This window comes from Rhizophagus irregularis, chromosome 11, assembly GCF_026210795.1.
Source record: "Rhizophagus irregularis chromosome 11, complete sequence".
Classification (NCBI taxonomy): Eukaryota; Fungi; Glomeromycota; class Glomeromycetes; order Glomerales; family Glomeraceae; genus Rhizophagus; species Rhizophagus irregularis.
The window spans coordinates 2,312,867-2,338,226 of NC_089439.1; the positions used below are offsets into that span (position 1 = coordinate 2,312,867).

The 25,360-nt window shown below is 26.5% G+C and overlaps 4 protein-coding genes across 4 annotated transcripts; 1 reads left to right on the forward strand and 3 right to left on the reverse strand.

Annotated features, from left to right (window-relative positions):
- Positions 1 to 452: 452 nt before the first annotated feature.
- OCT59_003006 (uncharacterized protein) lies at positions 453 to 974 on the reverse strand (the record flags this gene model as incomplete). The annotated part of the gene is made up of 2 exons (XM_025331760.2): positions 453 to 594; positions 706 to 974. The coding sequence occupies 2 exons, from the start codon at positions 972 to 974 to the stop codon at positions 453 to 455; spliced, it is 411 nt and encodes a 136-aa protein (XP_025182877.2).
- A 7,880-nt stretch (positions 975 to 8,854) lies between these two features.
- Positions 8,855 to 9,124, reverse strand: OCT59_003007 (uncharacterized protein; the record flags this gene model as incomplete). The annotated part of the gene is made up of 1 exon (XM_066145333.1): positions 8,855 to 9,124. One exon carries the CDS (start codon positions 9,122 to 9,124, stop codon positions 8,855 to 8,857), a length of 270 nt encoding a protein of 89 aa, XP_065996064.1.
- A 4,700-nt stretch (positions 9,125 to 13,824) lies between these two features.
- On the forward strand, positions 13,825 to 14,172 carry OCT59_003008 (uncharacterized protein; the record flags this gene model as incomplete). The annotated part of the gene is made up of 1 exon (XM_066145334.1): positions 13,825 to 14,172. One exon carries the CDS (start codon positions 13,825 to 13,827, stop codon positions 14,170 to 14,172), a length of 348 nt encoding a protein of 115 aa, XP_065996065.1.
- Positions 14,173 to 15,656: 1,484 nt separating this feature from the next.
- Positions 15,657 to 15,926, reverse strand: OCT59_003009 (uncharacterized protein; the record flags this gene model as incomplete). Its single annotated transcript, XM_066145335.1, has 1 exon — positions 15,657 to 15,926. One exon carries the CDS (start codon positions 15,924 to 15,926, stop codon positions 15,657 to 15,659), a length of 270 nt encoding a protein of 89 aa, XP_065996066.1.
- Positions 15,927 to 25,360: the final 9,434 nt, after the last annotated feature.

Consider the following 25,360-nt stretch of genomic DNA (forward strand, 5'->3'; position numbering starts at 1 on the left):
TGATAATTTGTGATAATTTAAAAATTTTAATTTAATGAACATTTTAATAATATTTGATTATTTGATCAAAAAAAATTACTAGACGCAGTTTTTATTCATTACTCTTATTCAATAATGTTAACAAACAATTACAAAATATTTTTATGCAGATACTGTATACCACATACACATTGAACCTACATCGTGAAACGTCACGTATAACATATATATGTAATGTACCGTAACCTACTAACATATATTATATACATACAGTATATATATATATTTATTTTATTTTTAGTTTATTTTTAACGAGGTTGAATCCTGCGCTTCCTTTCTTGTGGTCTTCTTGGACGATACCTATATTCAGGGTATTTTTTCATACAGTATGTTCTTGCTTTGCAGCGTCTGCCATTTTTTGAAATTTCATACGAATTTCAGCTGGATCTTCATGCCACATTCTACCAATCTCTTTATGAAACTTCATTATTAGTAATTCCTTGATGACTGGCTACGATACCAGGTTGTTTAGCTCTACGATATAAGATGAAAGCATTTGGTGGTCTTGGTGGTTTCTTAATCTTTGTTCTAGCGTTTGATGATGCAGCCTTCCGGCTACACCACATGGAAGAGTGAATGAGGGAGACGTACATCAGTATCAGGTAACATTCTAGGAACATTAGGAGCTGCTGATACAGGTTTCGCATTCTTCAATAAATTCGTTACAGTTGAGCTTTGGCATCGTTAGGAACTAAAACAGGTTCAAAACCCTCAGGGATGAAATACAAGGTACCCTTATTTTGTTCATATAAATCTTGAACTCGATCATATGAAACATATTCAAAATTTGGAACTGGATTACCACCTTTTGTAATTTTTACTCGTGGTTGTTGTGGCATTTGAGGTATGTAAGTATCTTGATCACCATTAGGGAACGTTATTTTGCGGAGTTGTATTGTTACTTGTAGAAATATTTTCGTTGTTTTTACAACCATATCTTTAAGACTGTTAGCTTGTAAGTTTTGAGCGATAGAGGATGTTTTGTAACTGCATTTTTACAGCAAAATATTCTGTCATAATACAACGAAAAACTTTAAAAGAAAGATGACAAGAACTTTTCAAGTTGTCAATAAATACTTTGACACCAGGACGGAAAATGGTGTTAGGGACTTTCAGTTTTTTTTTTTAATGAATGGACACACTTGAAAAAAAATTTAGGGTATAATTATATAAAAAAAAAATATTTTTTTTTTTTTTTTTTAATGAATGGACACAAAAAAAAATTAAAAAAAATTTAATTATTTTAGGAAGCGAGGTTAATGATATTATTCTATATATGTATATATATATAATAACAATATATTTAAAAAATGGAAAAAGTAAGAAAGAAAAGGGAGGAATATATAACAAAGTTAAACTATCATGTAATGTAATAATATCACATAAAAATTATATATATATACAGTATATATTAGATAACTAGATTAATTTGCGTCAATATAAATAAATTCGCTTGGGTATAAAAATAGCATCCTGCTCAAGTTCTTAAATGTTATTCTTACCTTTCTTGTCTTCAAGCTAACAATGAATAAATTGGATTTTAAATGAAACTATTATCGTACTGAAACCCGATACTTTTTTTGGCAATAAGAGCGGCGCAGTTTGATCTTCATGTCAAGTGTTGTTGCACATTTCTTTACCTATTTTGGTAATTAACATGTGACGTTATTTTCAATAACGACCAATCGAGTAAAAACAAAATGAAATAATAATTTTTAATTTTTGGTTCCATTATGAAAAATGCGAAAAATGCCGATTATTTTGATTATTTTAAAATTGATATGACGTAGATAATACAGGCAAATATACTAGTATATATATATATATACACGTATAAGTAATACTTCTGAAAACAAAGATATTATTGTAAAAATTTGATGCAATGTTTAACAGATAAAAATACGTATTTCTTGTATATTTATGTTTTTTTTTGTTTTGTATACTGTATATATATATTAAAAAAAATGGTTCATTTATCAAAATTTTATAAAAAGGGTTCGGAATTTGCAATGAAAAAACTTGCGTAATTTATTTCGTTATTCGCAGTATATATAAATTCAGTGTTGGCAAATGACCTTGAAATGACCTTTAAATGACCTGATTACGTCATGATTTTACTATGAATATATCACGTGATCATATACGAAATGCAAAATTTGCCAACACTGGTATATAATGTCTCATAAACAAAGTTGAACGCATCCGTATATCCAAAAAATAAACTTTTATAATAGCAAATGAATTAGGAGAAACCCCCAAAAACTTTGTTATAATTGTGAAGAAACGATTGATTGCGTTAAATTAGTTTCCAACAAAGTAAATAAGATTGAGGAAATTGTGAATAATTTTAAAAACATTAAAAAGAAGCCTGAAAAGCTTTCTAAATTTAATGCAAAATTTACCTTAAATAATGTTCCCTGCGAATTGGAATACGACCTATCAAGTTTTACTTTAGAAAATCTACAAAAACTTGTTGCTATTACTACACAATTTACAATCCTAATTCTCCCTCAAATAATTCTCCCTCGAGCAATTCTCCCTCAAGCAATTCTCCCTCAAGCGATGATGTTTCTGAATCATCTAACTGAAAATAAATACGAAACTTTTATTATTCTAATCTTTACAAATTAAATAATTAGCAAAATCTTTCTTTTGCTATTTTTAACAATTTATCGTTATTATATTTTCGTTTCAAATTTATTTTTTTTAGTTATTACCGTAAAAAAAAGCCAGAATTAATATTTTGTGTATATTTTTAAAGAAAATTTATAATATTAATAGTTAAAAATGTCAATAGAAAAAGGAGTGGAACCAATGAAATTGAACAGAGATCAAAGAATATTTACTCCGTGAAATAAAAATACAGATCTGCAATACGAAAAAAATTTTAAAAATAGTTTGTTGTGATTGAAAAAAAAAATGAGATAGCCGAATCATTTTCGACATATACATAAACAATTTCGATAATCTACATAACGTGAAATTTTTATCATAGTATCTTAAATAATTTCTTAATAAACCTTAATTCATAAGATTTGTGTTTGTGATAAATTATTTGAAAATATTTTTTCTAATTGCCCGAGAGTCGATTTTGCCTTGATAAATTAACAGTGATTATTACGATATTTAGAATATGAACTATATTTTTGAATTAATTATGTAGGTTTCTAAAGATGTATTCTAATTCGTTGCTTAAATTAAATTTTGCATTGAAGATAGAAAATTGATTAACCTTATTCTGTTTTATGGGATTTTTATGAAAATTGTCAATGACTTCTTCTATTTTATCGCAGTCGTTCGTTTCCTTACAGTCTGGACAAAGTTTTTGAGATTTTCTCCTAGTTCTCATGTTACTTAAATTGTTTTTTTGAACATATGGAGTTCTTTGTTCGTGATCATTTTTTGATGACATTATAAAACGATTATAATAATAACGATAAATTGTTGGTTACCCAAATCAAAATAGCGAAAAAACTAATCTCTTAAAAAGTTGTTTAAATAGAATACAACGAAAAAAGAGGCTTACATAATAAATAAACGAAGTAAAAAGTAAAATCAAAAAAAAAAATTTAGATTTTCAACGAGATTTTGCAAAGGTTATCCGAATGCAATGAGAAAGAATAGTGAAGTTTTGTATTTCACTTTTCAGTTAGATAAATTGTGTAGTAATAGCAACAAGTTTGCTAAAGTAAAACTCGATAGGTCGTATTCCAATTCACAGGGAATATTATTTGAGTAAATTTTGCATTAAATTTAGAAAGCTTGTCAGGCTTCTTTTGAAGGTTTTTAAAATTATTCACAATTTCCTCAATCTTATTTACTTTGTTGGAAACTAATTTAACGCAATCAATCGTTTCTTTACAATTATAACAAAGTTTTTGGGGTTTCTCCTAATTCATTTGCTATTATAAAAGTTTATTTTTTGGATATACGGATGCGTTCAACTTTGTTTATGAGACATTTGATATTGCGAATAACGAAATAATTTATGCAAGTTTTTCATTGCAAATTCGAACCCTTTTTATAAAATTTTTTGATAAATTAAGCCATTTTTTTAATATATATATATATATATATATATATATATATATACAAAAAAAGAATAATTATACTGTATAAGAATACGTATTTTTATCTTTTAAACATTGCATCAAATTACAATAAAATATCTTTTGTTTTCAATCATCAAAATCAGCAGTATTTACTTATCTGCGTTTTAAAATAATCAGAACCAAAAATTATTATTTTATTCAATTGGTCGTTCCCAAATTTTAATTATGGAAGTATATTAACGTTTATCAACAAAGTAGCCACAACGTACAATGCAGGAGATTTTATTTTTAAAACTTCACGCAAACAAAAAAAACCGTAAAAAATTTGTTACACAGTATATTTTGATATATACTATAAGTTTTCTGAATCGAAAGGTCTGTTTCATTAATTTGGATATATTAATTCTCTAGTAAATTTTCCGATTATTTCAATTGCCATTTTTGGTTTTGGGGCGTCTAAAGAGAGTAGTCACGTGATCATGGGAAAAACTCATTTTTTCGTAATATAACTATTTAACATATGCATGGCTTTTAAATTAACTTATAGTAAGTGCATTTTAGCTTGCTCCGCAAGTTTACTTAGAGCACAAAACGAGGTTTTGAATACCGTTTTTGAGTTATTTGACTTTTTTTTCGTTAAAATGAATCTAACCATTTTTGGATATGATCAGCAAATTTCATTCGTTCATATGTCAAAATTCACTTTTTTTCCCCTAAGTAAACTTGCAGAGCAGACTAAAATACTTTATCTTATTATTTTCAAGTTCATATTAATCTTAGTTTGTAAAAAAATTGTCTAAACATATAATGTTAAAAATCACGTGACTACCCGCTTTAGACGGCCCGCAGAGCCAAAATCCCTATAAAAAAGAAATAACAAAAGGTCTTTTTTCTTCTTGTTTACGCCTGTTCTTTGATAACATGCCATATTCGAACAAGCATTATTTAGATAAAAAAAGCTCCGAATTTTAGGTAACTAATGCAATGTTTGACAGTGTCTGAGAGAAAATTTTTTTAATTATGTAACACATTAAAGCTACATAATCATTTATAATCAATTTTCATAAACTAAAATCGTGCAAGATAATCAGATCATATTTTCCATTCTTAATGGAATTAAACAATGAAAGATTTGATTATCTAAAGGCATGATTTTATCATGTGATCGGTGTAACATTTCTCGTGATTTTTTTTATTTTTTTCCATTATCTAAAAATAAAAAAAATAAAATACTGCTGCCGAATCCTGCCGTCATTTATCCGTCTACTCCGGCACATGATTAACCTTTTTTTTTCAATATTTTAACCTAAATAACAAATATAGACCTTTATAATAATGCATCATTCTATACATGACAGTATTTACGTATAGTGCCATTTGATGGTAAAAGAAAAATATAGGCTCCTAGTTTAGTTGGAATTCTTTTTTTTTTATATGTGTTCGCTTCTCTAGTTAGTTGGGTTTTTTACCTAGACTAATAGCGTAGTATCTATTTTTTCTAGTGTCTCCTATCAAAGGGTGGGTCTCGTGTCAGGGATCATTTTAAACTAGATAGTTTATTTTTGTATTAATTTGTACAAATTACTATTTTTGTAAATGACTTTGGTAACCAACCTTTTGGAAATAAAATAAATAAAAAAATAAAAGCCATGTTATTTCGTACAAAAAAAAAAAAGTTCATTATTTTCATTCGTTTCTTTTACGATGTCATCAAAAAATTATGAACCAAGAACAGGCGGAGTGCCGTATGTTCAAAAATTAAACTATGCAACAACAACAAAAAAACTACGAGAAAGCCAACAAAATTATGATCTAATTGTAAAGAGGAGAAAGATGGTGTTAGCTTATTTTCAAGTAAATCGGACTGAAGAGATCGCTAATACTGTAATTGTCATAAACATTCAAAAAAGAAGATCGAACAAATTTCTAAATTCAACACTAAATTTACTTTAAATAACATACCTGTGAATTGGAATATGATTTATCAAATTTCACGTTAGAAAATTGGCGATTTTCACAACCCAAAATTGCGATAATAATAATAGTTATAAATAAAGGTAAACATCCCTATTAAATAAAAAGAATTAAGTAAAGTAGTACTGTACAGTAATACAAATTCGGACGGACGTTAATCCTTTTTGTTCGTGTACGTTTCTAACAGATAAATGTTTTTATACTAGTACGTACGAATGCTTTAAAAATTTTCGTACGACTTTGAATTTTCGTACATGTTTTGTTTTTTAATAAAATACTTCATGTTAAAAAATATAAATATATCATTTATACTCTTTGAAGATAAGCTTATAAATTTCTATTTCTTTAATAATTGTCAGCTCTATAATAATAAAATTGACTAATTAAAAATAAAACTAAATTTTTTATTGATTTATTTAATAATTACTACAAATTCTTTATCATACTTTTTATTTTATATATAAATTAATACAATCATATTTAGCATTAGCATTTGCAAAATATAATTTTGGCAGCATGTACAAATTACAAAAAAAATATACAGTACAAAGATTAAAAAGAGATATTTATGACAAATACATAATAAACAAAACGTTAAAATCATTACATTACAAAATATATAAATTAATCAGATCAATTATGTTACTCAAATATTATGTAATTGTAACATTTTCATTCTCGAAAGTTCTATCACATGATGCTACGATGTAAAATTATTAGTACGGAAAATCAAATTTTACTTTTAATAGTCCGTCTGAGTACGGAAAAATTAAAAAATTTTTTTCGAACGTCTTATTACCGTACAGTACTAGTTTACTAGATGAGTTATGTACAAAAATGTCGGAATCTTGACATCTTATAATCAAATTTCATTTATATAACTCAGAATTGCTGTAATATAATGTAACTCATAATCAAAATAAGTTTTTTAATCGAGCATCCTTATCCTGGGCCACGGTCCAGATGCTTATCCTGGACCAGCAAATCTAATTGGATGAGATTGTTTGTGTAACATTTGTCTTGGAAAAAAAAACAATTCGCGTTTTTTTTAAAAAAAAAGTTACGAAATGCCTTTTTTTAAAGCATTTAATACTATCGTTTTAAAGTAATATGTTATTTAAAATTTGTATTTTGGTATGCATTTTATTAAACTTTATTAATAAATAAGTAAAATTGCATATATAACTTTATAAAAAAGGTCTTTACATTATTTTTTACTGTAATTTTATTATTAAAATTATTTTAACGTTAATATCAAAACAAAAGTACAAAGTAATAGTATTATATTAGCTTTAAAAGTTTTGTTATAAATGTGTAATTTACAACCTTTTTTGAACAACTTTGCTTAACCCCAAAACTTAAAAAAAAAAACACTTGATTTCCAGAATAATATCAATATATCATAAAACTCTTCAAAAAGAAAATAAAAAACATTTAGTATTATCATAAAACTACAATAAATACAATTAAAATTAAAATATACAAACTGAAATGAAATATGAAATACTAAGTACTAACATAGAATAGAGAAAGAGTGAAAGATAGGAAGAGTAAGAGATAAAATAAATTATGCCGGAGTTATGTAATAAAAGGGCTGATTAGCCAATCAAAAGTTGACTGGTCCAGAATAAGCATCTGGACCAGTGGATCAGGTTAAGGATGGCCTTTTTAATCACTCCTTATTCTTCACCCCTAATTTCAACACAGATTTTTTCACGTGATGACGAACATTTTTGTTATCAGAGCAACCATGTGATGTCCCAAAACCTTACCATCGGAGATCATCGTTGGTACAGTCTTAAGGCATTATTAGATTGGGCCGATAATTTAGGCCGATGGTAAGGTTTGGGACATGGTCAAGTTTGGTCCAAGAGGTACCTAAGTACTATATGCTAAAATAACTGACTAAAACCGCTCTCCCCATAAGTGGCCTACCCTTCGAAGCCAATAAAAGTGATCTATTGGAGAGCCAAAGGCCATTATATCATAGCAGCGTTGCACAATTACCTTCAATTTTGATATAGAACTGAAACATGATCTCACAAATGTACAGGTCATAATAGAAACCACTTTTAAATAAGATGTATTAAATACATAATTTGATAATTTTTTTCAATATTATCCATTTGATAGTTTTTTTGATAACTGAAGACCAAATAATACTGCATATCTTTAACAATTTCCATAACTATTTGAATTTTTTTTTTTAATAAAAACTGAGATGAAAGAGAAATGATAAATCAAAAATAGGAAACGATTTTTTGAATTTTTGAATCAACCTTTTTTTATTACGAGAATAGTAATTTTCTAACAAAAAAAATAATTTAAAAGAAAGTTAGTTTCATCTATACTAACTAACAATATATAAAATTATCTGGGAGGTTTGCGTCCAAATTGGGAATTATAGTTAGATTAAAAATATGAAAACTAATCCATAAAAATACCAAAAATACCAAAAATACGTTATCTCGTCATAATAAATCTCAGATAATTTGTTGTTTTAAAAATTATGATAATATCAATGTTATAATCAATTTTTATCGTAAAAAAATTTCACATAAGTTTTGCATATAAAATAAATTCTTAAAAAAAAGATATAAATTACCACCAATAACATAACTTGCTTATTTAAAAATCTTATAAATTCATATTATTAATAAATAAAATAAGACAAAAAAAAATGAGCATAAAAGTGATTTCGTTTTTTTAAAAAAAAGAAAAGAATAAAGTGACGATCGAACAATTGTGTTAACGTGCCATTCATAATATGAAATATTATGATTAATTTATTAATAAGGAAACGAAGACGAGGAAGGGAAACTCGCGGGTAAAATATGCTCGAAATCATTGGCACCATTAAAATCAGTGCCATTAAAAAAAGTGTGCACAAAATAATTATCGCTGGGTTGCGGTACAATTCGTGCGATTTGGTCCAAAGTTTTGGTATTATTGATCAAGCGAGGTCTTGATCTATTTACTATATTATTTGCATTATTCGCATTATTTGCATTAAAACGCGACGTATCGCGTATCCTATTTTCATAGTTTTCTGACGACATGTTTTTTTAAAAAAATAGATCGGTGGAAATTTTTGCTTATACCTCAACAAAAATTAACGAAAGTGAACAAATTATATGTATAATTTATATGTCTTTTATGAACATAAATCAGAGTTGAAAAATTTCAAAGAAAATTTTCAGAGCTTTTATAAAAAAAATTTTTACATATTTCAATTAAAAATACCAAATAGATCAGACTAACTAAATTCGGAAATTTATATAAAGTATTATTTAAATTACACCCATTAAGCAATATCCGATTTTTTCAGTTCTGACTTTAAATTAAATTAAATTATTTTAATGAAGGGATAATATTTAAAATCTTTTTTTAATTTTCGATATGCAGGAGAAAATTGATTTGGTCATACTTAAAATTAATGATTTTCCCCATATTTCCAAAATCGGTAAAATAAAAAACGGTTTAGTAATTTCGACAAGAATTTATAATTTTAATTTAAGAATATTTTGTACAATCATTATTTATTTTTGATGATATGGATTCCGGAAACATTACCGGCATGTTTAGAATTCAAAAATGTATCCCGAAACCCCTATAAAAAATTTTATCCGTTATTTCTGTAAAAACTCCGTAAAAATGAGCCTTTCACGGATTCATTCACGGAAAATGAAAATAATTCGATAAATTCCGCGATATAAGGTTATTAATTCCGGAAATATGAGCCTTTTACGGAAAAAAGATGGAATATAAAAAACGGATTAACTTTTTTTACAGGGAACTCGAAATCGGGAATTGACCGATTTCTTTTTACGTTTCGAGAACTTTGAAGACACGCTTTACATTTCCCGGATGGTATCCGGATAGGAAGCGCGATTATTTGGTGAATTAAATTTTTAAATATTTATCAATAAATTTTTGTTATCTGCTAACTCTGACATATAACATATATAACACTTAATAGACATTATATTTTCCGATTCCCAATATTGACGCTATATTTTTCATATGCTTTTACGCGCTCGTTTTTCGAAATTCTTAAAATACAACGGATTACAACCTTAATTACAACCTTAAAATCTTAATACAAATATGTATCTCATAATTATTGATCGTCAAATAAAACTGAGTTTACGGATAGTCATCCGTTAAAATTTACTATATAAATATCGTTTCACAAATAAATAAACATTGATAAGGTCAAGAACTTTTTAGATTCTAAATTCTAGATTTCGAAATTTGCATTATTGGTAGATAATCAATGGAAAATTATTTTTATATGTTTATATTTGGTTGCGCGAGTAAATAATTAATTATTGTCGATGATATCAATTTGCATTTGGTAACTTTCAATCACGTATCATGACGAATTATGATTATATTTTTCAAGTTAACAATATTTTCGCTAAATTTGTTTTTTTTTAAAACCAGAAACGCCAATAAAAAGGGATTTACTTTTAATGATTAAAACAAGTAATCTTGAATAAAAGATTTGTCATTGTTTGTTTCTTTAATAATAAGGTTAATTTTTATGCAACTTTATTTAAGGAGAGTAATAAAATATTAACTTTTCCCCCTAAAAGTTGGTGTCATTTCCGGTACCGCAAATATATTTTGTATACAATAAATCCAATGATTAAAGAGCGATGATCATTCCATTTTTGTAAACCCGACCCGAAACTTTATAATCGATAAAAATTTTTATGTAATTGTTGGTTTTGTGGGTATCGCAAATTGGGGAATTGGGGAATTTTGATAAATAATATTACAATAATATTACTATATTAGGCATATAATCTCGGAATCAACTTACGTATATATCAAATACGGAAAAAACAAATTTTTAATTTATGCGAGTTTATCTAATTAATAAAATCATACGAAAAAATCCGAATGTTTCATTAACTTTAATTCTGTACACAAAAAAAGTAAGTTCTATTAATTATTAATTTTGGATTTTATCTTTGGATTAAGGTTGTATCTGTATATGATTGCCGAAATAAAAAATGATATATTAAACAGTTAAAAGGCAATCCGGATAAGATCGGCACTATTTTTTTATATCAGATATTTGATTTTGGGGGATAATGATAAGGTTTGCGTATATTACCAATCTGGCTTACTATATCAAAACATTGATTATATATAATTTTCTTGATATTTTACAACTTTTTTTAGCAAGGAGCTCATTTTTTCTTGTTACACATTGAAAACAAAAGATCTAATATTATTATTAACTTGCTAAAAATAAACATTTGCCACTGAACTGGAACGGTCCATGGAGTTATATTGGACTGGACTGTATTGAACTGATTATTTTAATAGATAAGCCCTTTGGTGTTTTGGTCTATTGGATATAAAGACTAATTAATTTGGTTAGGTCTAGCCCCTGCGTAGATATTATATATTATCGTTCAGCCCAATAATAGGAATCATGCAGATTTTCATAGATCAACATTTTTATTAGAGCAATAATACATGCTTGATATAATAAAGTGGAGTAAAAAAATATGGTGTAAATGAAATTTTTATAGGAAAAGTTTAAATAAAGCTTATGCATAAAAATGAAATTTATAGAAAGTTAAATAAAGCTTATTTATTAATGCATGATCAAAAAACGTCAGAACGAGAACACTTTTATTGGATGTGTGTGGGGATATGTCGGTCACAGGACCGAATGATTGGGATATATCGGTCACAGGGTCTTCATTGATTGGTGAAAATGGCTACTATCAAAGAGAGAACGAAAAAAAATGCATAAAGATAGTTCTTGTTTCAAGAATAAAGTGTATGTTATAAATAGATTGCGATATTGCAATTATAATTTATTTTGCAAAAATAGAAAACTATTGGTTAACTAAATCTTTCACGCAATACTTTTAACTACCACGTCCATAAAAATCAACTGTCACGTGACTTTGGCTGGCATTTTGTATGAAAAAATGCTGTTACACACCTTTTCAGGGCCGGAATTATGATAAAGTCGGTCGGTTTCTAAAATGTAGCTTGAATTATCTAAAAAAAGAATGATCTACATATGACTTTTTCTCGTTCTAATTAAAGACATTCGTTATTTGTTACCGTGCTATAATTTTAGAAAATAAATCTATTTAAGATAGAGCAGCTATACATTTTAAAACCTTCTTCAAAGACTTTACAAGCAATATAAATATTTATGCTTTCAAAATCAGTAAATATAAAACGAAAATATTTGGTATATTTTATATAACATACATATATTTATTTATTTATCAATAATAGAGAGAAAATATCAAATACTGATCTAATTCTGGTCGAGCACAAATTAATCTTATATTGAAAATTAATGTTTGTGATATAAATAATCTAAACCGTTGAGGGAATATGGGGAATTACGCGGCTATCTCCTAATTTACCTTTTGTATCACATTTTATGCGTTTAAGCTTTTACCAATAAAATAAAAATATTTTTTGTTTAATTGAAATAGTAATTTTTCGATTTATTTGTTTACATTTACGGAATATACAATGGAACTGTATTTTGTATATGTAGATTTAAATAGTGCATTGTTTTTTATTAAATTTTTTTTTGCAAACCAATACTTTCTTGGAAAATAACAAAATGATTACTTAATCGTAAATAAGACAAAAGTCCGTCCATTCATTAATTGTTTATTTAGTTATAAATTATGGTTCTCAAATTTTACTAGTTTACAAATAGCATTTTAATAATTAGAAAAGTAAGTTATCTTTATAAAAAAAAAAATTGATACGTTCTTAATATGTTTTGATGTTTTTGATACTGAATGATAAGTATTGAAATGTGCAAAATTAATAATATGAAAAATTGACCAATTCCGTATCTCATAAGTATGTAAAGATATAGAGAGAAAACGTATTTTTCAGCACAATTTCAGTATCCAATTTTTTTTTTTTATGGATATGCCAAGCCAACTTTTTCTAATTCATTTACAATATTATTATTATATAATTCGGTATAATTTCTTATTATTATTACCAATTAAATGTTTTTTGGATAGTTTGTTAAATGACACACTCAGCGGTTTCCTAATTTAGTTAGTTTTGTTTGACAAATGACACAATCTGGTGTGACCATTCTCGAATTTTGTTCCAAGAGTTAATGATTGGACCAGTTAAATTCAACTTCAGCAGATATGTCATGTATGTTATACAATTTACGTAAAAATTTACACTTTGATTGTCGAATCAATCAACATTATACATACGTACGAATAAAATATCATTACCGAAGGAAGATTTTTCTGTCTCATTATTACCTACCCTTTGGTCGTTACAAACAAAAATCATTCAATTTGTCAACTTTCCAATTCGGATTATCTAATCACTTTCTTTTGTAAACACATAAAATGCCAAGGGATTTAACACAGTTGCATTGTTTATTATTTATAATCAAAGAAATTTCGACGGAAAATATATATTTTTTTTTTTAATAAATAAACTGCTGTATATGATATGCGATTGAAGACCAACATCTTGACCAAAGAATAAATGGTAGAAGAATCTAAGGGAAAAAAAAACAAATCTAAAATTCAATTGGTCGCATTTATTAATTGGGGAGATAATGATATAAAAATCAGAGAAATTCCTTTAGCGAATTTTTTCAACCAAAAAAAAAAAAATAATAATACTAAAAAAAACAAGAGAAAAATTTGATTAACTTAAGCTATATACAATTATACATCGATTCTTTACTAACATCGATTCTTTACTATAAATTTTAAAAATGTCAACATCAAGAAATACTAATAGACAAAGAAGTTATAATCGAAGAACTTCGAGAAATACTAATCGATTAAGAAGTCATAATCGAAGAACACGCGGGGCACCCCGTCTTATAAATATGACAAATAATGCAAATAATATAAACAGAAATATCAATCGCATTTTGCGAATTCGGCTTTTAAATAATGCTGATACAATTAATCGAATTGTTCAAATCAATACGCCGCAAATTATGAATAATACTCTGTGGAGTAATTTCTTTAACGGGACAACCTTCGATAGTAGCAACAATTTCGAATCTTTGATCTTACCTTCGGGATGTTTTCCTACTTCATCGTTTATTATTTGATATTAACGACCAATATTTAATAATAATACAATTTAATTTTCGAATATTTAAACCGTCAATCGTTTTTTTTTTCATAAAATTTCTATTTAATAAGAATTCAAATTTTTTTCGTTCGATAAATTATCACAAACACAAAGAAATTAATAAATTTTAAGATTTTCATAAGCGTAATAGGGTATTAAATTTTTAAGTTTACTCCGTAATTAGGCAGGTATATACAGTATGTCGGCATTCCTGACGATTTTTAAATTTTAATCATTATAAGATTATTATATGTCCAGTAAACAACATAGAATTTAGTGCTAGTATAATAACTAAGAGGAAATGTGCAATATGGATTAGTCTCATAATATATCAAATTTACTTTAGAGACTTGCTACTTAAGTTAATTACTTTTTAATCTTGTTCGATAGTTATTTGTACTATAATTAATACCACCTTGTCTTTTTTCTTCTTTTGTCGACAAGATGATCAAATTTGAAATAATAAATTACTGGCAGTATTCTTAAATTTTCTCGCCATTTTGCTAAATTTACTAAAGAAATACTAAAAAAGTTTTTTACGTGGGGATTCTTTTTAAAGAAGATCTGCAGACGCGATAACAGTGATGTATTATGCAACTCCAGTTATTTAAAAATTATCTGAAATTTTATAGCCAAAAATTAATTTTCTTTTGTACTCTATGACGCCATTTTTTTAGGTGTTGCTAACTTGTGCACTATTTATTCTTTTTTTTTAATTATTAGTATTATATTTCGTATTTATCTTAGAATAAAAATGTTTGTATAATTTTTTTAGTGATCATAAAAATGCCTAAGGTTAAATCAAGTGGCTGATCTGTTAAAATGTTACTTGAATCACATGATACAATTGATATATAAATAAGGGGCTTTCGAATTTTTCACCATTACAACTTGTAATTCATTTATTTTATCATTGTAGACGTGACGTCGTGACGCGTCGGACAAACGGAAATCGCCACGTGATACTGTCGTTAAACATACAGTATATAGCACTTTATATAATTAGGGCAATCATTTATAAAATACAATATTATAATTAGCAATTATAGTTTATAATTATAATATTTAAAATTTTTTCTTAAATTGAAGATAGTTTATTAGAAAATAAAAATTCGAATTTACTATGCATATTGGATTCCGTTTACTAATAAAAAATAATAGTAATTTGTTCCTTTCATGATTCTTATATGAATTGTGAATTAAAGAATTTTCTTATCGCCATATAACATAATAACATAATTTGCTTATGTGAATCTTATAAATTTTGTTGGTAAATAAATAAATTTTAAATAAGAATAAAAGTTAAAATTACCCTAAACTAAACAAACTCAAAGTTATTTTGCTTACCATAGAAAAAGAAAGAAAGAAAGAAAATAATAACAAAGTAAAATAATATGTCGAAACTTAGATTTGAAAAAAGTTCTATCTTAAAATTGCTTGAAGAAGATCATGTTTAATATATTAGGGAAACAACGAAGAAGGTAAACATCCCGCTGGCAAAATTAAAGACTCAAAATTACTGGTATCATTAAAATTTGTTCCGTTAAAAAAAGCTTGCTCAAAAGGATTATGAGTAATTTGTGGTTCGATAATTCTGGCGATGCGGTCGAGAGTATTAGTATTATTTGTTAGACGAATTCGTGAAATACGATTTCGATTTATATTATTTGCATTATTTGCATTAAATCGCTTCGTCCTATGTATTCTTCGTCTATAATTTCTTGGTGGCATTGTTTTATGAAATTTTTGTGAAGTTGTAATTTTGACTTGTTATCAAATTGTACAAGAATCGTACAATATGAATTGTTAAAATAAATTTTATTTGTTTATTTATTTATTATAGTATTTATTTAATTTTTACTAAATAAAAATATGATTTGAATAAAGAACTTCAAAGGAAATTTTTAATGTTTATATAAGAAAAATTTAAATATTCCACTAATTCGAATATAAAAAAGGAGCTTCACTAAAGCTTATTGTTGTAACTAATGAATTAGTTAAATCAAATCTGTTCAAATTTATCAAGTTACCTAATAAAACCTCCTTTAATATTGTACATACACTTCTATTTTTAAGAAATGATCTTGTATATTTAATTGGAAATGAACAAATGATCATGTGGCTTATGTATGGGGTTGCTGATCGCTTGAAATGACAATTTTTCTCAAAATAAATTTTCATTTATGAGTCGCATATGTATGAATTATCATTATTCCGTTAATATTTATTAAATACTTAGTTCTCAATGATTTTAATGATAAATGGATTTTCCGGCTGTCCGCATACTTATAAAGTATTATGTCTAATAATGGTCCATAACGGTCTTCGCCTTTCCAATGAAGTTAGAATGTGATTGAACTCGAACTATTCTCTCTGAATCAATATGTTCTGTTTGACAGTTGGAATAGTAATTAATATCTTTATTTGTATATTAAATAAAAATATCAAAGAATGTAAGAAACTGGTATTTTGTGATGAATTCTCTTTCTAGTACATATTACTAATAATTCAACTTAATATATAGTGTATTGAACTACTGGACGACTATATCTAATAAAGTGGACAAAGATTCAATTTTTATATTACTGGATCTCAATTTCATTGTTTTTTTTTTGCATAGAAGTTAAATATTAAGCGGAATGAATAATTAACACCGAAAAAAGAGAAATTAATTCACCAACGGTCTTTGAAACTAGGAGAATGTCGATCCGATCAAAACAAATCATTAAAAAAATATTAATTGATTCATTTCGATTGTTTAATTGTATTTGTATCGGATTAATAATATAATAATAATATAATGAATTGGATATCGGTCATCGACGATACTTTACGTATACAATAATATGGTATTTCTTTCAATAAACATCGCATTAGCTCAAAATTTTTGGTTTCGTATAAGCAATTGTTTTCTAAAAGTCATACTTTACGGAAAGCACGCATGCAAAAATAAAAATTTGTAAATAAAATAAAAAGAAAATCAAATTCATTATGACTCATGTAATCCAATTCCCAAATAATATGCCGGACTTTACCGTGTCAATCGCTATGGAAAGTGTATTGCACCGCATATGCGTATATATTTTTTATGAATATTATCAATTAGTTTACAAATATTATAAGAATTGGTAATACGTGAAGTCGAATCAAAGGCCTCTCTTCCTAATCAAAGCTCAATACGTTGACAATCAAGTTGATGATCGCATATCGTATAAACAAAGAATTAAAATTTGATATTAATTTTTGAATATTTCCACGGAGAAAGATTCATTTGATTACTGCGGAGGATAACTAAATAGTGTATTGACATTACTTAATTAGTTAAAATTAAATATGTAATGTTACATCATGCCAAATTGCCAAATTGCCAATTAAAGTAATTTTTGCCGATTGGTATAATTTCCATTACAATATTTGAATTCTTTATCATGAAGATATTTACATAAAATTTGACTTATTTGCATAAAATCTGACTGACATTATTAGTAATATATCTATGAAGGGATATATATACGTGCCGTTGGAATTACAAAATTATTAATTCGGCATTTTAAATATGCCACATATTATTCATAAATACATATTCAATAGTGCCATGATAAATTGTAAATCTATAATGCTAATGTTGATTTTTTGGTAAATCTTTAAATAGATTTCTTTTTTTGTATCACATGACCTTTCTATATGCAGTAATTAATTCCGACGAACAAGTATAATAAAGGGATAACGTAAATTGTAGTACACGTTTATATAATTTTCATTCGGTATAATTGGCTGCACTTGATTTTAAACCGAAATTATTCTAAAGATGTGGGGTATGTAATTTGAATTTTTTTTTGTATAATTATGCTCTGCATTATCTGACAAACAAATGACATTATATTACGTAACATTTTCTAGTGGATATGTACGATAAATCTAGACCAAATTAAATAAATTTTCAATGATCCAATGATCCAATCAAATAAGCTCTAAAAGAGGGGTTATAATAAACGCGTAAATGCTAAAATAAGCGACTACCTTTGGACATTTTCAGTTTTCTTTGTTCTATATGATCATAATAATAATTCCAAAGAAATTTCGCGCATTATTAATAATGGTGCAAGATGTGATTTTGAAATTGTTTAAATGTAGTAATGTACCAGGTTATTACATGAATGTAGTGATGGAATTTGCAGGAATTTTATCGGGATCTGTGCAAATTTTGCATTAGTAATACTGTACAAATCTCATAAAATTCCGCGTAACGGAATTAACCCTATCCCTGCATGAATGTGTTTTTGTAGTAGTAGTACAGCGTACATTTATATATGTAACTATATCTAATAATATTTAATTGGATTAGTAAACTTAATAATATACAATATAAATAATTAAAAAATATATTTACAGTCAACTCTCGAAATTTTCCAAACACGTGACATTTAACCAATCAAATACGTTATTATAATTTTGAATATTGGATTTTGACAAAAAAAAAAAAAAATTTAAAATAAATTTATTTACCCAAATGTTCTAATCTGATAGTGATAAATCATAACTTTTGTTGTATGAAATGAAATGATAGCAAGTAATAATTTTATTTTATTAAAATTTGAAACAATTTTATATATTAATTTAATATATTTTTAAATTTTTTCAAAAGAAAAAAAAAATTAGGGTATTGCTAAATATCACTGGTGACGGTCACCAGTGGTGGATTTATGATCATGTAATGCCGGTCAGTGTTTTATTAGATTTTAATTCGGGCCAAAAGTGCATCATAATGCTGGTATGGTGACAATCACCACTGGTGAGCTTTAGCAATTTTCAAAAAATTATATTGAAATAAATTTGGTACTTTAATATCTGATATATAGTTCTATAATTAAAATAATAATTGATTTGATACTCTTATTGGAAAATATTAATGTTTCATACCTAAAAAAAATTATTTATTACTTGCTTACTGTAAATATTATTAAGGTATTTATTATTAGTAATCCACATAAAACAATCTTTGCAATTAGTTTTAAATTCTATTATTATTATAAATGTATTATTTTTTTTATTTTTTTTACTAATAATATTTATTATTATTTTAAAACAAAAAAAATTTATATTTTAAACACATTAAAAAGAAAAGTTACGATTCATTATCATCAAATTAAATATAAAAATTGGGCCAAAAATCCCACAATTCAAAAAATATATTAATAAAATATATTAATTCAGAATTAATATATTTCGTGATAAAATTAATATTTCTTATCAGAAAATATCAGAAATATATAAGAAAAAACAATATGTATATGAAGAATTGTGTGTATATGAAGAATTGTGAAGTGTGCGGAAAGCACATACTGCAGCAATAAACCATAAGAGGAGCACGATGTCGGACAAAATCCCGACATCCATTTTCCCGACAGGACGTTTGCCCGACACCGTTGGTCTTACATTAGTTTTAATGCTGGTCAAAGTTGTCGGGAAAATGTCCTGTCGGGAAATCGTCTGTCGGGAAATCGTCTGTCGGAAAATCGTCTGTCGGGAAATCGTCTGTCGGGAAATCGTGGTGTAACATACTCCCTGTATTCTGGAAATGATCATCATTCACATGATGTATGTAAATCAAGTATGAACAAGCAGAACAAAAACGATTTAAAAAGCAGTTAAAGGAAAGAAAACGACTTGAAGAACTGAAGCACAGAAAGAATATGATATGTACATGGGACCAAAAATTCAAAGACATGAAGATGCATTTCAAGAATGGGAAGACTATTGGATAAATAAATCATATGATACAATGATACATATTAGCAAAAGAGGATAGAGCAAATCATAGTCTATGCAGAAAGATTGGAGTATACAATAAAAAATGTCCGAAACAAAAGGATGTGTGTGAAATGTGACATAACAATGAAAGAAGAAAAACTTGAATTATTTAAACTACCAAATTGGGAAGGATGGCATCAAGAGATATTTGGTAGTTGTAAGGAGTGTAAGTTATGGTTAATAGAGATTGTTTTTAATAAATTCTTTGGTAGATCTTATCACATGATTAGAATAGATTAATTTCTAGTAAAAAATTATTTATCACTCGAGGGTGATTTGTGGTTAGATCGTTCATTGTTTAGAGTTAATTATAAATTTATAGCATATTTTTATGTTCAACTTATGATGTAAGTTACTCCTATGACATTCGAAATAAAAATAATTTTTTATTTTATTTTTTATTTTTATTTTTAACATGACGACAGAAACTAGTAATAGAAAAAGCCAAGCTATATCCTAAACTAAAAAAAAAACGAAATGTTTGAGGCCATAATATAAACTTAAATATTATATATTATCGAAAGATGTTCTCGTTCTTCTATATTGTCGAAGTTGTCATCTAATGAGCGCCGCAATGTAGTCAAATAAAAATATTACATAATTGATATTCAAATCGATGTCAGCCTTTATTTTCGGTAGCAGGCACACGTTAATCCAAGAAAATGACAATAGATTTGGTAAATTCTTGTATTAGCAATATTAGCAATCATGCATCAGCGACTAGAAAAAAAGCTACACCACATAAAATATGATGGTACAATTCCGGGTTACCGATCTCTTTAATTACCAACTTTGCTACGCAAATATCGGCGCAGTTGCTGTATATGTGTTCTTTCTTTCTTGCGCATTATTAATATATGACGTCACTTGTGTCATGATAAATTGCCCGTCAAATATCCCTTGTTATAACGGATCAGCCAAGTAAATTCTTTGAATTCTTCGCTGTAATCTTATAGCGAATTTGAGATGAAAACCGGATGGTTCGTTTAAAATACTACTTTTTATTTAAGCTTTTTAGTTGCAATTGCATATATAAGATCGGCTTCTTTTGCTTTGAAACACAATGATAAAATTGTAAGTTTTACGGTTTGGCTGAAAATTTTTAATAGGATCAGTTCATTGTGAATAAAGATCGAAACATAGATTTTTTTTGTTTTGTCATATTTGATTCGTATTGATCAACCAATAAAATTTAATCATATTTTTTATATTATTTTTCAAAATAAACTATAATGCACCATGTGAAGTGGACTATGATCTACCAAAATTCAAATTAGAGAATTTACAAAAATTAGTAATTTTTACGACACAAAATTGCGATAATAGTAACGGAAATAATAAATATCCATCTTCTATATATTCTAAATCTTTTATCCCTTCCTCTTCTACATCTTCTAACGACTAAAATCTCTCGAAATTCTATTATACATCGAAAACTTCAGGTTTATTATATACATAAAAATTATTTTATCGAAAAAAAACATGGTTTTGATACTAAATTACCGACATTTTGGAAAATATTTTTTACCTTTTTTCACAAACATAAATTATTATTTAGATTTTATTATAAGATATAATAATTAAACTTTAATATATTTATATATACTATATATTGTATTATTTGTATATGCGTTAAAAGTAGAAATTTGTTGAATGTTCTTTTTAGGTAAATTCGTGTAAAAGTTGTTAACGATCTCTTCTATTTTATTTACTTTACTAGAAAAAATTTTAACACAATCACTTGTCTCTTTACAGTCAGGACATAGCTTGGGAGGTTTTCTCCTAACGCTCCTATTGTTATTGCTGTTAAGAACGATTTTCTGAACTTATGGAGGCGTCCCGCATGTCCTTATTTTGTTTGAAATATCTTGCAAATAACGAGTTGCAATTTATTGAAGTATTATTTTTTTTTATTTTTTATTTTATTTTTTTGTTTTTTCTCTTAGTGCATAAGGTTAATCGGTTTTTTAAAAATTACATTCATCAAAGAAAATTTCAATGATTTAAATATATATTTTCCAGAACCAATTCAATGATCCAACCTATCAGATTTTCATAAATTCTTTATTTATTTGTTTTTAAAAATAATAAAATTTAATCTGTAACAGGGGTACGAGCTATTTTTCGGCATCGCCATCTTACCATAAGACTGACCTTGTGTTATTCCCTTGTTTCAATATGATAATAATATCGTAAATAAAAAATTTATATTCATTTGACCGTTTTAGTAAGATCGCTATTCACATATTTACAATCAAATACATATGCTAAGACAAAATTTTTTTTTTTAAATTATATTTAGGCCATAATTGGTACTTACTTATTTGGTATGATCTGCAGTCATAAATCAGAATCCCTATATTATATATTTGTCTAAGGGCGCCAAAGATTGTGAAGCGATAATGCTAGCTAAAATCGTACCGGATAAACTTAATTACTCACTATCAAGTATCAACTAAATTAAATTTGACGATAAAATTCACTTCTGGTAAAAGTATAGAGTTAATGTATTTTTTCGAGAAAAAATATTATATTATTTATTTTTAATTTGCTATTTAGTTGGACAAATACATGTATTCTCGATCCACGATGTAATTTTTTGATTATAAATTCCTTTCAATTAATTTATCAAAGAGAAAAATTCAAGTATACTAACCTCAAAATAATTATTGATTCTTCGTCTTTTGTAATTCAGCTTGAGGAGGTTTTGTTCGGGATATTCATTTCTTTTTTTTCATTGATGTCTAAACTGTCCAATGCCGATCTAATTTTTTTTATATCGAACTTTTTTTAAAAAAAAAATATTGTGTAAAAAAGTATTTTTCAGAAAGTAGAATCAAATTAAAAGCGAAAAATCAAATGGCAGTATAACTTCTTTGTATATATAAAGAATACATAACCAATCTTTCCTCCAAGATTAGTAGACCTTTATTCAAAGAAGTACTAATTTAACTACTTGCAAAGGCAGGTCCATCCTTATCAAGTCGAAGTTAACAAGGACCTGGTATTAAAACCAAGGATCTTACCTACCTTCATCAAGTCGAAGTTAACGAAGGTGCAAGAATTAGCAGAATACTACCACTTTGATCACTACTAACCTTTTTTTGTTGCAAAAGTTCTCTAGCACGTTTAGCTTACGAAGACACACAATTTTCGATGCGTTGTAACTCCCCGTAAAACTCTCAATGGGCTTTAGTTTTATCCACATAAATGTCCTTACAGAAAGCATATGTCACAAAACTTTTGAGTGACCAAATCCCATATGGGATAATTTTAAAATATTCGGTATAAACATTTTCTCCTGAAATGATGTGAAAACGAGTTCGCAAAGATTACGTTATATTTTCACATAAATTATATCAGATATACCATACTTACTCTCTGTGTTACAACTCATTTTTAACTCCAAGCTAAAAGTTATTAAGAAGTAAGAACGTCAAAAAAATATTTTTGACTCCAAGTTAAAAGTTACTAAGAACGTTAAAAAAATATTTTGACTCAAAGTTAAAAGTTATTAAGAACGCGATGTATCATATATATGAGTTACGCGTAAGCAAATATACTCAAAAACAAAATTAAACTAAATTTAAAATAACTTTAGTCTATCGGTAATTAAAAATTGTTGATATCATTGATATCATTATTAATTTTATAACTAATCAAATAGCTAAAGTGACTGAATTTAAAATTCTTATTCTTATTTAATATACTTTTTCTCTCTTAATATAGCTAATACTGTTTATATAAAAAAAGCTGAATTAATTAAATAATTTTCTACCAAATACATATAGAAAAAATTCCAATAAATATAGATTATCTACCTAATAGGGATTTCACGTGATTTGAACCAGGTTTTAAAACAATTTAAATCAGTTTTTTATTGTTTAAAACGTTTTTTTTTTGTTTTAAAATATTATAATCAAATTACAAAAAAAGATTACATAATATTTTAAAGAAAACAATTTAAAAAATTAAATTACCTCTATAACTAAAAAGATCTCTATCCTAAAATTATCTAAAAAACTAATTTAAAATACCCAATATTTAGTAATTGATTTTCCGTCCGTCACATCTTGTATTAAACTATCCTTCGTTACTAAACTAATATTTTTTCCTAAATTTTTTTCTATTTCTTTTTCTAACTTTTCTCTTGTTTTAGTATTTTTTTATATATTTTTTCTCATGATTATTTTAATCAATAACAACCTTTTTTGTATTTTTAAGCAACCTTAAGTGATCTCTTTGCAAAACAGCTTTTTAAAATTATTTCTCGTAGAAGACACCATCAGAAGACATCAGCAAGTACTTTGAAAAAGCTACAGAAGTTGATGAACGTGATCGAAAAACACCTCATCAAAAGTGTAATTATTGTGGAAATGACATTATTGACTGTAAATCGGGTAAAATATAAACTGATTCATTTGTTATTTGTATGCATGTGTAAGATTGAATATAATCAATCATTCGTAATTTCTAGATATTTTCTTTACAAAAATTTAATATACTATGAATGGCATTTTAAAATGAATAATAAGTTATTAATCGTACAATTAATACAGTAGTATATTATACTTCAGACTCGGATGTTATATATCTCCATCTATTTAATTATCTAAATCGATAAATTGCCAAAAAATAAATAAACTTATATAAGTCCTAGCAACCCACAGTTATATTTAATAATCAATAAGTTTCAAATTTTTGATTCCTTTTTTATACTTCGTTATAATGTCGTTAAACTGAAAAATTATGAACAAAAAACTTGCGGAACGCCACCATATGTTCAAAATATCTGTTTCGAAAATAATGCTTGCAAGATAATAAAAGAAAGTAAAACTCCAAAGGTTTGCTCTGATTGTAAAGAAATGAGCGATTCTGTCAAAAATCATTATAATAAAGCAAATAAAACAGAAGAAGTAATTGACGATTTTTATAAAAATCCCATAAGAAAGAGTAAGATTAATCAATTTTCTATCTTCAATGCAAGATTTACCTTAAACAATGTCTCTTTGCGAATTATAATACGATTTATCAAAATTTCTTTAAAAAAATTACATAAATTAATACAGTCTGACCTCGATATAACGAACCCACGATATAACGAACTCTTGACTTACCGAACTTTTTTTTAAAAACCGGGTTCATATTATTTAAAAAAATCTCGATATACCGAATTTCATATAAACTCGATATAACGTATACCGAACTTTTATGATTTACCGTTTATAATAAAGCATATAAAAAAAATTCTTTATATACCGAACTTGATCACGTGGTTGAAATTTCACATAATTTATACTGTTAAATCTTAATTTCTGGCCAAAATTAATATTCTTTAATCACGTGATAACTTT